The following is a 14301-nucleotide window of genomic DNA, read 5'->3' as shown; positions in this document are numbered from 1 at the left end:
TTGATTTGCTGTAAAATACTAGCTAGCTATCATCTGTACACCATTATAAAAATAAAATAATAAGCCATTCAACATTGTTTAAGATCCTCCAGTATTTTCCTTATGGCCACTAACAGCCTCCTGTATGATGGCCTATGGTTTGTCAGTTGTAATGTTTTGGGGTTTAAATTGCATTTCGTTTCTCAGTTGTGTACATTCAAGTGAGGCAGGCAAGTTTATGAAGAGAACTCAATTTCACAAACTTGCTTTTAATTGACCTGACCCACTGACATAGGTACTGTAGAAATAAACAAAACATTACCAATGGCTGTCACACGGTTGGAAATTGCTTTTATAAGATCACAAATGAAAAATCAAAATAAATGTATCTTATTACACGAGATTCAAACATGATATAAAGATACCTACTGTTTATACTGCTGTCTAAAGTACAGTTAACGTTTTAGGGTGTTGTGTGATAGGTGTTGATGACTGATCCTTAACAATTGTGACATTGACACAACACTCTCATGGCTGACAATTCGAGATACATATATGTGAAGGCACACGCACTCCCCGTCCAACTACATGTGACACGGATGTAAATGTACAAATGTTCCAGGGAGTAAAAGGTATAACATCTCTTAACCTAATCAGTATGCTACATACTGTGAAGGGGGGAAATATCAGCAAGTCACAGATCTGTTACTGATGACTCCAGAATATGCTATATTATGTATGTCATTGTTATGGATGAGCTGCCAACATCACAGGGGGCCACTGTCAAAACCAATGAATGAAAATGGTATCATGCATTGTGCTGTGCTAGCAGTGACAAGGCGTGCACTGCTTCTGCCCAGAGCCCATTGCACCCATTGGGACAGCTGTGTGGCACTGTACTACAGCGACACAAGTGACCAGAAGCTGCCAGCTGTGTACATGTAACACACCCTCCGAGCCTGCTCGCATACACCCAGAACACAGCACTTGCACACGTCAGGGAGCCCTAAACACATATCATGCTGAATGGTAATGGAGATCAGAGGAAGATGCAGCCGCGGGGTCACCTACCTCCTTCTTGACAGTCTTCAGCAGCCGCTGCCTGGTCTCTGCCTCTGTGGAAAATAAGCTCACGGTTACTGGCATGCATAGAGCCGGCCTGTGTGCAAGGCGAGGGTGAGGGCACTGGATGTACGGGTGACTTTGATGTCTGCGCTCACCTGTCCCCGTTGCCATGTTTGCACCTTCCTCGTTCCTGTCCTCCGCAGACTCGGCTCTGTCTATAGAGGCTCGGCAGCTGCTGCCCAAGCGTGTGCACGCTGGCTCCCGTGACGTCAGTGCGCGGCCCAGCTGCCACCCGGGATCGTGCGTTTCCGCGTCCACACAAGCAGCAGCTGCAGCTAGCTACTGTACCTGTTTTTTCACATCACGTCGAACCGATTTGTGGAGGGAATATTCCAGTTATCAGTTAAAAACATTTAGAATTAGTATAATTTATTTATATTAATCATTTTACTAAATTAACTTATTTTAAAACGAATGTTATATCATTATAGGTCACAAGTGAATGATTCTACAGGTATTTTGCAATTATATTGCTTTTGTTTAAATAAACCTAATGGCGTATTTGCTTAATCTTGAGAAATTAGCTCTAATTATACAACCTTTATTTGTCAAGCTGTGTGTACTGTACATGGAAACAGCGTAAGCTGTGATAATGATTCATGTCGTTAGTGATTTTATTGATTTTAGGTACAGGTGCACTAAAGCTTGGTACACACTGAGCGATATGCATCCCAATCGGGCGTGTTTGACTGACATATATCACCTATATCACTCAGCATGTACTCTCAGTATGAGCAACCCTGCGGTCACATGCTACAATGTCAGGATTGATGTGCTGCACATCAATCCTAGCGATATCATCTGCATCCTGTAGTATGCTAATGATAGACAGAACATGATATTTGCATACTTCATTAACATCGCTCCAATGTATACAGGCAATCTGGGCTGACGGACATCGGAACAAATGCAGAGGCTGTGTACACAGCTTAAGCCTTGGAGATTTAGGGGCGCATTTATCATTAATGTGCGATGCCGGCGTGGTGATATCACCGGCCATCGCATTGCGGTTCCTTCTAATACCGCCTGGATGTATCATTTTGAGGGCGCAGGGACAGGGCTCCGAAAGGAGCCCATCCCTGCAAAGCCCTGACCCGGAAGCCAGGGGGTCTGCGCATGCGCGGTTATGCGCTGACCCTCGCCGACCCCTGTGACCACACTGCACCTCTAGGCAGTGCAATTCCGTAACCATAGGCTACAATGGGCTATCGCCATATCAGAATGGCGATAGCCCAGGGATGCGAAGCCGGGCTGCCCGATGTTGATACATCGGGCAGCTTCGCATCCCCGATAGAAATCTATAGGGGATGCGGCCGCTGGCAGTGCAGGGGGGATCACAGCAGGGATCGGAGATTCCTGCTGCGGTCCCCCTTTGATACATTTGGGGGACACTTAATATTTGCGGCTAACCCCCGAAAACTGGTGTTTTCGGGGATTTAGCCGCAAATATGGTTGGATAAATGGTAAAAAGTACCAGTCAATCAGCTTCTAACTGCCATGTTACAGTCTAATTAATTCCCCCCAGGTCTAGTGGTGCTGTGGCAAAACATCACTCAGTCTATTGGTCCAGACAGCTGGATATAGCATGCCTGACAGAATATGCAATGCTTCACTACAGTGATATGTGCTCCTGACATCTCATTGTTGTTGACAATATAATTTTCTGTTTATTTTGGTTATTTTCATAACCATGATTTGTTTGACCAAAGTAATAGGTGCAATGTAAAAAGTCAATTTGGTCACCTAAATGGGTCACTGTTGCTCATTTCTGCTTGCCACTTCAGCCGATCACACCTGAACGAAGCAACAATTGAATACAGTAGCTCCGATGGGTACCATCTACTAGCTGCTGGCAGCACAAATAAATCCCACCCACAGAGGATAGCAGGATTATACACCATCTCCATAAAAAAATAAGAATAAATTACATTTGAAGTAACTGGCACAGAAAAAGCTCCTTATGTGATTGCGATCCGATCGCGACCCACACCCACTACAATGGTTGTTTCTAAGATCATACCCGCATCGGATCGGGATTGCATCGAAAGTGCAGCGAAATGGCCCAAAAACATGGCCGATTTACATACAATCGGACGAGATTGTATCTAAATTGACTCATTTTGGGCCATATCGTCCTGGTGTGTACCCCACATTAGACATACATTTCTTTATTTTCAGCATCACTGTATACACACTGTAATATATGTATATATAATACTATTATCATTTATTTATATGGCACCACAAAGGTTCTGCAGGCGCCTAACAATACACAAATGAGCAAAAACAGATAATGAATAACAGCACAAGACAATTTAGGACAAATACATGGTATAAATACATGGTAAATATGGATAGTTGCATCAGGGGACAGGACACTGACACAATCATCAGGGTGGCAGAGGCTTTTATATACTAACAAAAGCACATGAGGAGAGAGGGTCCTGCTTGTGATGGTTAGATGGGAGGGTTAGACAGACAGGGGTGACACAGAAGGGAAAGCAGTGAGCATAAAAATAATATATATACACTGTATATATACACATACATACATACATATTAAATTCATACATTTATCAGAAAAACGTTAATGTTCCAATAGCACAGTGATCCATGTAAAATACTTATCAGTCCAGATGCTAGTAGACAGTACCTGAAGACAGCAACATTATCAATTCCACACCTTTGTCCTAAAAAGCTGTTTCAGTAGTCATCTACCTTTAGCAAAGGGCATAAACTTCATTATGGATCAATGAGGATATATATAACAAGAATCTCACCTGAGTGTGATTATAATAATCAGGTGTCTGGTAAACAGGTAACCTTGCTCCATCCCCAGCATGCAGACACATGGCGTCGGCGTCCCGCATGCACAGCGCTCTGTACAACCTCCGCCTGAGTTATGCTGCTCTGCCGCTGCAGCAGGAAGTGCCTGCTGGCTGAAGCAGCATGAAGCTTCCTGGTGGCTAATCACTCTTGTATGGGGCCATCCAATTATAGTGCAGGAGCTGGTGGACAGTGCCGCAGATGGGGGGGAGGTATCCGAATTGGAATATGGTCATTTGGTCTACAGTATGTTGGTCGACAAGCATTGGGTCGACACCATTAGGTCGACATGGTTCTAGGTCAACATGCGTCAAGGTCGACATGGTTCTAGGTCGACACAAGCATTAGGTCGACATGGTCTAGGTTGACAGTCAAAAGGTTGACATGGGGTTTCTCACTGTCTTTTGAGCCAACATGTGCCGACAGGCGGTATTTCATGCCCTACCATCCACTAGGGTGTCGTGTGAGAATAAAATAGTGTGCCGAGTGCAGGGAGGCACCGTGCCTGAAGCATCATGAGAGCAGCAAACGAGCAACGCAAGGGGATGCTTTGCACTTCAAACTGTGTCCATGTCGACATTCGGGTAAAAAAACTGTGAAAAAAAACAATGTCGACCTTTTGACTGTTGACCTAGACCATGTCACCCTAATGATTGTGTCGACCTAACGACCTGTCGACCTAAAGCCATGTCGACCTTGACCCATGTCAACCTATATCCATGTCGAACTAATGGTTGACGACCAACATACTGTAGAGCAAATGATCCCAACCCATCCCAATGCCCGAGGTGGAAAGCTTGAGCTTTGGGCCCCTAGGATTACGGGACTCTTGGGCAAGTGCCCATCAAGCATTAAGATGGCCCTGGCAGGAGATGAGCATTTACCAGCAGGAGAATATGCTGGCAAAGATGGTCGCTGAGTAGGAGAGAGCAGTAAGTGAGTTTTGAGGAGAAGAGGACTATGACAAGAGCTACATTTTTACCACCCGCATTTAAGGGTAGTGGAAATGCTCGCTAACTGGGTTATTTGATCTTCACTGATTGGTGCTGCTGGGGCACTGGTGAGTGATGTCATCACTCAGAGCCAAACAGACAGTGCAAATGGTAGGTAGGACTGCATTCTGTGCACATATGCTGCATGTCTGTCCTCCTGACTTTCCCCTGCTGCGTCACCTTCCACATTGCCTACAGCACCACAGGCTGCCCCAGCGCACACTGCTGTTCAGCCTGCAGCACAACATCAACATAGCTGCCAGCAATTGATCTAATGCTGAAGTCAAGGAGCTGCTGCTGCTCATTAGGGCAGAGGAGGAAATCAAGTGCAAGGTGACTGGTACCGTAAAAAATATCGCCCAGATGCTGGGGTCTAGGGCGATACACTGCTCTCACCAGCAAGTATTTGACAAATTAAAATCACTGAAGAGGCAGTTCACCAAGTTCTCTGATCAGAACAGGAAAAAAAGTGGTGCTGCACGTGTCGACTGGGTCCGTCCACTACGATCTATGCTGCAGTGCATTCAGCAACATGGCTGTGACTAAACCTGTGGCACTGTCATCCTCATTGGCCAGCCAGATGCAGAGTAGCCAGGAGCCACCTGGCACACAGTCCACCATGGCAATGTCACCTTGCTGTCCAACCTCTCCGCTCCTGATTTCAGAATGATGGTGATAAAGAGTACAGTAGACTCGATAGATCTCTCTTGTCCGACACCGCACAGTCCACTTTGGAGGGGGAGTCCGAGACAATAACAGAGCGGCTGACCCAAAGACAAACACCACAACTGCGGTCAAATAGTACGTAAAAAATCTAAAATGCTACAAACATTTTTCCCAGTAATCTAAACGGTATATGTTGCAGAGTGCCGCTAGTGTGCAGGTGGGATAGGGCCACAAGCACAAGTATGCAAACACCTCTGCTATTTTAGCCTATTCTTTTATTGATAGTGTTTTTGTTTGTCCGACTTGCAGTTTACAATGTGCCGCCAAGGAACAGCTGGGGAAATGGACTCTGACATGTAGGCCAAGGAGGATATTTGGGTGGAGAAGTTCTAAGAGAATGAAAGACAGCTGCAGCACTGATCTTGGATCAATTAAAGGACATGCAGGACAGACAATTGCCCTTCTTGGAATGGATATTTGCTTGTGGGTATATGCCTCATCCACATTATGCACATGCTCCACTGGTCCCAGCATACCCGGCACACCAGAAGTATGGATATGACCAATTCAGTAGAGGACCAACTTCCTACGCCCCTAGCACTTTGCCTGACCACCAGCCATCCCCAATATAGGGGGGTATTCAATGTCAGGGTCACGGCAGTTGAGCTTGCTCGACCGCCGTGACCCAGTCCCGTTCTCGGTCAGCTCGACCGAGAACACGCAGGCGGGATTCAATGTCCCGCCTGCCGGGGAGCGAAAAGGGGGCGTGGCCGCGAGTTGCGGCCGGGAAGAGGCGAGCTGCAGCCGGCAGCTCGTCACTTCCCGGCTGTTCTCGGCAGAACGAGCCCGACAGCTAGTGATGTCGGGCTCGTTCTGCCGAGATACTCTGCTCAATGCTGTCGGGGAAGACAGCATTGAATAGTGCCCGGCGTGTATCTTCCGGATGGGAGGTGCTCGCCGGAGATTGAATATCCCCCATAGAGGACTCAGTAGCTGCGCCCCCACCACAGCTACTAGCTATGCCCCCACCACTAATGCTAGCTACGCCCCAAGCACTTCCACTACCTACACCCCCAGCACTGGTGCTAACTACACCCCAATCACTTCCACTAGCTACACCCCCCTCAACTGGTGCCAATGCCCCATTAAACCCAGAAGTCATTGAGTATAGGGGGAAACAGGGCAGCTTGCCCACAAGTAAATAACTAAAGGAAAAGAACCAAGCTCCACTGGAGCACTTACGTGACCTGTAATGACTCAGCGACAGGAACATGCCAACCAGCTGCACAAAATGGAAAAGTGCGGGCTGGGAAGAGTAGACAGAACTGGACATGACCGGAACGCTGACCAGGACAGAACCAGGAGAAGACCAGGATAGGACCAAGACAGGACAGCAGTGAGGCCAGGATGTACTGCACGAACAATATCACCGGCGGGGCTGAGCTGGGCGAGATCCCTTAAAAGGGATGCCCTGGCCAATCAGCCCCAGCCGTGAGACCAGCCCCCTGTGATTACTATTGTAATCAGGTGGCTGAGTGTGTGCCGCCCAGCTTACCCCCCCCCCCCCCATTGCTAGAAAACCGGCGGGCGGCACTGAGGAACTTCCTCGACCTGCATCCCCCGGGCGGGCGGAAGTGACGCGCCACGGCTGGGCAGACATGACACGACAGGACCCGGTGTCGACGGGTGGAAGTGTCCGGGCAGCCCTGCTCCAGGAGCGCCACTCTGCTGTGGCAGTGCCGCAGCAGTGGCAGCTACAGACGCGGCAACCGTGTCCGCGCTGCTGACAGGTAGCTGGTATATCTTGATCACCTGGGGCCCGTAATAGTGTCCGAATTCATCAGCCATACACTTTGCCGGTTAGACTTGGAGATTTATAGGGATGGGGCAACCATTTACAAGGCCAAACCATGCCTTATACATGACTGCCCCTTTCCAAAATCTTACAACTTCAGCCTGCATCCCACATGGCTGCTGAACTCTGACACTGCTATTACATCCAGCCCCTGGTCTGCTCAGCCGTCTTGTGGACACAGTTTGGTTAACCCTACACCTTGCACTTACAATTTTATAGGCACTTGTTTTTTAACATGTTTACATGCATTTTCTTCATGTGTATGTACACCAAAGGCTCAGGTATATGGCAAACATTTTACCAAAATGTTTTACGTCTTGTGTGGAGATATTTTTTAAAGTTTCAATATTGAATTTTTGGGAATAAAATGAAAAAAAAAAAAATTTTTTTCAAAGAAATTAGTGTGTAGTAGTACTCTTCTTTAATGTGGCAATCTTTTTTTAAATGGTGGCCCTTTGGGTGTAATGGTGGCCCTGTTTTGTGACCTCCCCCTTGGTAAAAGCCCTTTTAAAAGACCCTTTCTTATGTAATCTATAGGAAAAAACAGGGTTAAGTGTAAACAGACACCCCCCCCCCCATTACATTCACATTGCAAAGCAAATTGCCAGACCAAGCATTTCTTCCCGGTAATTTGCCTTTCAACAGCAGTCCTTTTCTAGTGTGAAAGGGTCAACTTGGGCCTACAGGTACATACCAGGTCTTCAGAACTGCTTTATAATGGGATTGGGATTCACAATAGAAAAGAACCCGTGTTGAAAGGCAAATTACCAGTTAGAAATGCTTGCTCCGGTAATTTGCTTCATTATGTCGTTTTTGTGCAGGGTAAATACCGCCTGCTTTATTCTTCCCAAATTTATTGTGCCTCGCTATCGCTCGGCGATTAATATCCAGCAGGCTAATCGGTCAGTGCCAGTGTTCTCACCGGAGAACTCCGTCCCTGACCGATCACTCAGCACATAGCTTTGGCACATGGCTGAAACGTTCTGAGTGATCTACTGTAGCATCTCTCAGAACGCTTCAGTATCTCCCCGTGTGTAGACCCATTAACTCTCTCTGCACATTTTACATCTGCCCCACTTGTAGTGCAGCATGGTTTTGGCCATTTGAGAAAGATTTTGCTTTTGCAATCAACTCTGAATAAGGCCCTAAGTTCCTGTGAAAGTGATAGTAAAGGGATATAAGGAAAATGATATGTGATAAGACTTACATATGTACAGTAGGTGCTACATATATACAAAACAAACTAAAGGGGTGATGGAGGTGTACTACTGTATATTGTTCTACAGTTTATTGTTTAATTAACAGCTTAACCAGACTTCCGGTTACAGTGACTCCATGTGCAGCGGGTAGGAAAAGATGCTCCACTATTACAGCTGCCCTTCTCACCTCTTATAAGGCCTTGTACCTCTCATAACAACTCACCAACCGCTGCTGCCTTCCTGCCGCTGTATGGACAAGTACTTTGTAGCGATGCCCAGTTCAAAGAGCCATGCACAGCAAGACAGTGAGAAGAAGGACTGTGAATCCAAGATGGCACCGGGTGCCGCCGCCAGCGTGTCTCTCTCCGCTTCTCCATCTCAAAGCCAGCATGCCTCTAAGGAAAGCAGCCTACACGAGCCACACAGATACACCCCTTGCTCCATGCCTCTCTCATGTCTGTTCAGATAGCAACTGCATTACCAGACCCAGCAGCCCCTGTAACGTATGGGGATCTGATCACAGCAGTGAGGGCAGCCATCAGCCCTTTTCTTAAGGAACATACTGCAGATATCAATAAACAACTGGCCGAGATTCAGCAGTGTGTGCTGGTAGCTAAACACATGGTGGGAGAACAAAATTCAAGACCTGGAGAAAGGTCCATATGCAATCATTTACATCTCATTGGACTCCCAGAATCAGTTAAGGGGCAAGTCCTCTATGATTTTTTCAAAATCACCCTACCTAATATAGGTTATACAAGGCGAGGAAAAATTTCTCAACCATGTGCTCCTCAAGAGTGGTGTAAATTTGCTCTGCTGTGCCCAGCGAGACTGAGATCTTTGATAGTACATCTTTCAAGGACTTCTTATCTCCCTGTGACACTGAAGCCTACCTCCGCGAGCTTTCAGGAACCTCTCCCACTCCCTTTCACATGTCAGATTGTGACTGATGCTGCCAAAATTGATCATCTTCTTTGGTTTATCTTGGCAGATTTACAAATTGACCGCTTTTCTGGAAAGTCATGGTTTATGTTTATCTCAACTTGTCCCCTGCTCCTGCACCTATATTTGCAATTCCCCCTCCACCACGAAGAGTTCCTATCTGTTAATGGTTATACGAAATGTTAGGTTTTGCTGTTTTCCGCTGCACTGTCACTTATATTTTATTGTGTTGGTATTATTAAGTTCTTACTAGTATGCTGTTTTCCATATTTATTGCTATCATGGGTGGCTGGCCTTAGGAGCCAGTCTTCTCATATGTTACGTTAGGTTTACACAACCTACTGCCCTTTTCGTATGCTTCGGAAGTACAGTTATACTCTGTTGAAGCTTGTTCCCCCTTGTCCTCCTCACTCTCTCATTCTGTCCTAGCTGTCCCTGTCCCAATCGCGTACGATCCCAGAAATTATGGACACAGACACAGGCTCAATGTTTAACTGATTGTCCTTATGCAAAACATCCATTGGCAGACATACATCACCGGATGTCAGCTTCCTGCCCTGAGTGACCTGAGAGTCACTTTTTATATGCGTGCACGCACCACATCTTTCGATATTCGTCAACCATCAACAGATGTGGGAGGTTCCCCCTGGCCTGCGAATGAATGTTTATGTAAAACATCCATTCGCATGCCGGGCAAACAAACCCACTGTACGAAGGGGGGCAGGTGTACCATTATTCGCAGGGCGGGTTCTGGTTGACTCGCAAGGGTGCGAATTCGCATTTGAGTGAGTCAACCAGAATAACCACCTCTGTATGCATTTTAGTGAATATCCCTGGAATTCTCTTTCTCTATATCAGTGGTTCCCAACCCTGGTCCTCAAGTACCCACAACAGTGCACGTTTTCCAGGTCACCTGCAGGTGCACTCATTATTCAGTCACATTTTAAAAGATCCACAGGTGGAGCTAATTATTTTGCCTGTGATTCTGTGTGGAGAACTGGAAAATGTGCACTGTTGGGGGTACTTGAGGACTAGGGTTGGGAACCACTGCTCTATATCATTCATGTACACTATATTCCAGTCATGTTGTTTATTTCTTTATACATGTGACATACTTACATCCAAGTCTTGTACCTAATTATTAATTTGTAATATTTGAAAACTCAGTAAATATATTTGAAAAGAAAGACAGCTTAACCAGGTATTATTGCAAGAGAAATACTTAAATCTACTTCTGTCACCACACCTACAGCTGTTAATTGCAACTATACTATACAATCCTTTCACCCACTTTCACTCTTAAAAACAGACAATTTTTTTCTCATAATATTTTTATTGCATTAACAACAGGGAGAATGATTACATCAAGTTGTTTCAAACAAGTCAAACAACTTGTGAAGCTCTGCTACAGATTTTGTTTTCATTAATCTACTGTATTAAGAATAAAATGCAAGTAGATTAGTAAATTTAACTCTTTATGACCTGTTGCTTATTTCCTGTAGAGACCCCAATAATATGATTTGCTCATTTAGACCCAATGTCCATCATATAGATGTGGCCACGTACATCTATTCTCCATGTGCACAAGGAGCTTATGCTGATTAAAATGTTATGCAGCTTCCCTATATGTTTGACTGCATCTGCATATTAAATTCTATGTTATTGTTTTTTACTTGAAAACGCTGTAACAAAGCATTTCATATGCAGAAACAGCCACAGTTGCACACAGCATATAGGCATGCTGCATATCATTTTAGTCAGCAAGATGCTTGTGTGTCCTATTTGTATCGCGTTGCAAATAAGATGCATTTTAAATGAAAAAAGTTGCAAAAAATATTTTATTTGTTTGTCCTATCAAGTCGTATTTTTGGGGGGTTACCCCTGCGCTGTCAGTCAGGGCACATATAAGAATTTTGGGGTGGTCTAAGGTGTATATCTCAAGTCGTGCCACGGAATTGCGCAAGGAGGCTAAATGTGCATGGACACATCTGTCCTGATGAAGGCCTAAAGGTGCCCATTCACGTCCCGATGTGGGCGGGCGTGCGTTTTGAGCTTAAATAGCACACATCGCATTGCATGCCTTGTGCATGCGTTGTGCATGCAATGCGATGCGATGAAAAGCAAGTACAAAAAGTATGTGCAGCACATAATTTTTGTACTGTGCGATGAGGTGCCGCGGGAGCGCGCACCTCAAAGCACTGATCACACCGCCTGCATCGGTACATGTATGGGCACCTTAAGGCAACTACTCCGCATATATCGTAGATAATTAGTGGGTATGCTAATGCTAATGAAAGGATTCATGCATAATGGTTGCTACTTGAATAAATAAGATGGAGAAATGTAGAATCTTTGTACGGACATGGATAATTTGAGATTTAATCAATCAGAAAGAAGTGGCCAAGGATTGGGGTAGGGTGGTTGAATAAAGACCCAGGAGTAGAAAAGAAGGGCTACAGTAAATGCCTGGGCAACTTTTCATATTTATTTGGTGGATGAGAATGATGCAGACAGACACAGTAGAGAAAATGAGAGTTGGTTGAAAACGCATTCATATGGCGATAATTGAGATATGAGCATCAAATTCAAGTCAATCTACATTTATGAAATGTCATTGTTAGGACCTGGGGATCCATGGGTCGGTGCAAATCCGGTGACCGCACGGGTTCCCAGGTGTCCAGTACCTGAGTGCGGGTCCACCTGGGAGGTCAGGCACGGGCAGCATCCGTTGGCTTCTGCTGGGAAATCTGTGCGCTGGATGTGTTGCTAGGCAACCCGTCCGGCGCACTACTTCCAACACTAGGCAGAACTGCCGACTGGCTGTCTGGCATCCAGGGGTGCCGAGAGGGGGGGGGGGGGGAGCCTGTCAGGGGGGCCCTGTTCTGGAAAAAAAATTGGTGGCGAGTCCGCTGGGTCTGAGTGCTCCGGAGTCAGCTGTTCAGCAGCAGCATTGGGAGTGCAGATGTGGGCGGACGTGGGGGCAGCAGCATAACAGAGGTCCTTCTGAGTGTTGTTCCGCTCTCCGACTCCAGGGCCTGCCACGTGACTTGGGAGTTTACCGTGGCTCAGCAAAAGGAGGATACTTAGAGTAGGTAGTCCCTGGGTGCTGGGAGAAACTGGGTCAGAGAGAGGCCACCTCCCGCGGGAGTACCACCCACTCAGCAGAATCCAGCCCGCCCCGCTCCCCACATTCCCATCCCAGCCGCCACCAGCAGCAGCAGGTGCCAGTGCCATGTCTCCAGCTCAGCAATCCCAGACCTGCTTCCCCACCCATTTCCAGGTCACTGTGTTCCAAGGTGGAAGGTGAGTGGCTGGTTGCTCTGTTTCTGCTGCCTCCCTGCATGCTGCTGGGGCTGAGATCCGACTCTGGAAGTCAGCATGTAACCCCTGAAAGAGCATGTACTGTAACTCCATGACAACGAGCATGTTAACCACTGGCAAAGCATGTAGCACCTGGCAAAGCAGGTTAATCCCATGGCAATGAGCATTTTAACCCGCTAATATGCGATGATATGTAATAGGTATTACGGTGTATGGCATAATGTGTTCTTCCCACTATAGTGTGTGGCATAACGTGTAATGAGCATTATGGCATGTGATATAATATGTAATGGGTGTGTGACATGTGTAATAAGCATTACATGTACATTTTTGTCCCTGTATCCACCTTGTAAGCAGTGACATAACAACAGGTCCGCAGAGGAGCACCATCTGGGGGGGCCCCAGGAAGTTGTTGTACCGGGGCCCAGGATTTCTCTTGGCGGCCCTGCTGGCAACCAAAGGACGCTTGGCGGCGTGGCAATTAGTCCTGGCTGTTACTAAGCAGCCAGGATGCCAGTGCATTCACACCCAGCCAGGCAGAGCCGGCCCTTGCCAATAATGGGGCAGATGTATTAAGCCTTAAAAAGAGATTAATTCAAGTGTGATAAGGAGAGATAAACGTCCAGTCCACTTCAGCTCCTTACTTACCTTTTTCAAACACAGCCTGTAACATGACAGTTGGCAGGTGATTGGCTGGACGTTTATCTCTTCTTATCACCCTTGCATTTATCTCTTGTTAATGCTTAATACATCTGCCCCTTTATGCCCTAGGCAAAATTTTGGCTGGTGCCCCCTAGCACTGCCGCTACAGATGTAGCCAGCTCTATCAAAGACACAATGTGCACACACATGCCTCTGTTATATATTCTTATTTGAGGTTTGTGCCCCCTCTTATATTTTTATTTTCTTTTTGTGCCCCTCATATTTTTATTAAATGTTTGTGCCCACTCATATATTTTTATTTTATTTTTGTGACACTCATATTTTTATTTTATGGCCCCCCGTTACATTTTAAAGTGATTTAGTGCCTGCCCCCCCTCCCCTTCCTGTCTGACTCAGAGTCTCAGAGCAGCAACAGGCAGCCTTGTGATGGGCTGCCTGTTGCTATGGCTACTGGAAGAGACCAGTCCCTGGCCAGAATGGATGCAGACGTGCAGGGCGCTGCTGCATCTATCCATACCATGTCCGACCAACAAACACACTGCTTAGCCCGGCCGTCTGGCTTCTACCTTATACCCCCCCCCCCCCTGCTCGTGTCCGCAGCGCACATGTAAAAAAAAATCCGTCCAGACAGCGGCGCGGGCGCCTGTAAACCCTTGGGCCCCGGTACAGTGGACTGTTTACACCGGCGGTGGTTACAGCTCTGCTTGGAACCCGGGCAGCAGCAGATGAGTCC

At 46.6% G+C, this 14301-nt stretch overlaps 1 protein-coding gene across 2 annotated transcripts in view; it reads right to left on the bottom strand.

The window, feature by feature from the left end:
- Positions 1-1322, bottom strand: part of SGSM1 (small G protein signaling modulator 1) — a 171619-nt gene extending 170297 nt beyond the window's left edge. For both annotated transcript variants that reach the window (XM_083146360.1, XM_083146369.1), the window contains exons 1-2: positions 1200-1322; positions 1051-1094 (exon numbers count right to left, since the gene is read on the bottom strand). In XM_083146360.1, coding sequence (XP_083002486.1) covers positions 1051-1094; positions 1200-1215 — 60 coding nt within the window. In that variant the 5' untranslated portion in view covers positions 1216-1322. The remainder of the gene's footprint in view (positions 1-1050; positions 1095-1199) is intronic.
- Between the last annotated feature and the right edge of the window lie 12979 nt (positions 1323-14301).

Source organism: Crinia signifera, chromosome 1 (assembly GCF_055691185.1).
Source record: "Crinia signifera chromosome 1, ASM5569118v1, whole genome shotgun sequence".
Classification (NCBI taxonomy): domain Eukaryota; kingdom Metazoa; phylum Chordata; class Amphibia; order Anura; family Myobatrachidae; genus Crinia; species Crinia signifera.
This window is presented reverse-complemented; position numbering and strand designations above follow the sequence as displayed.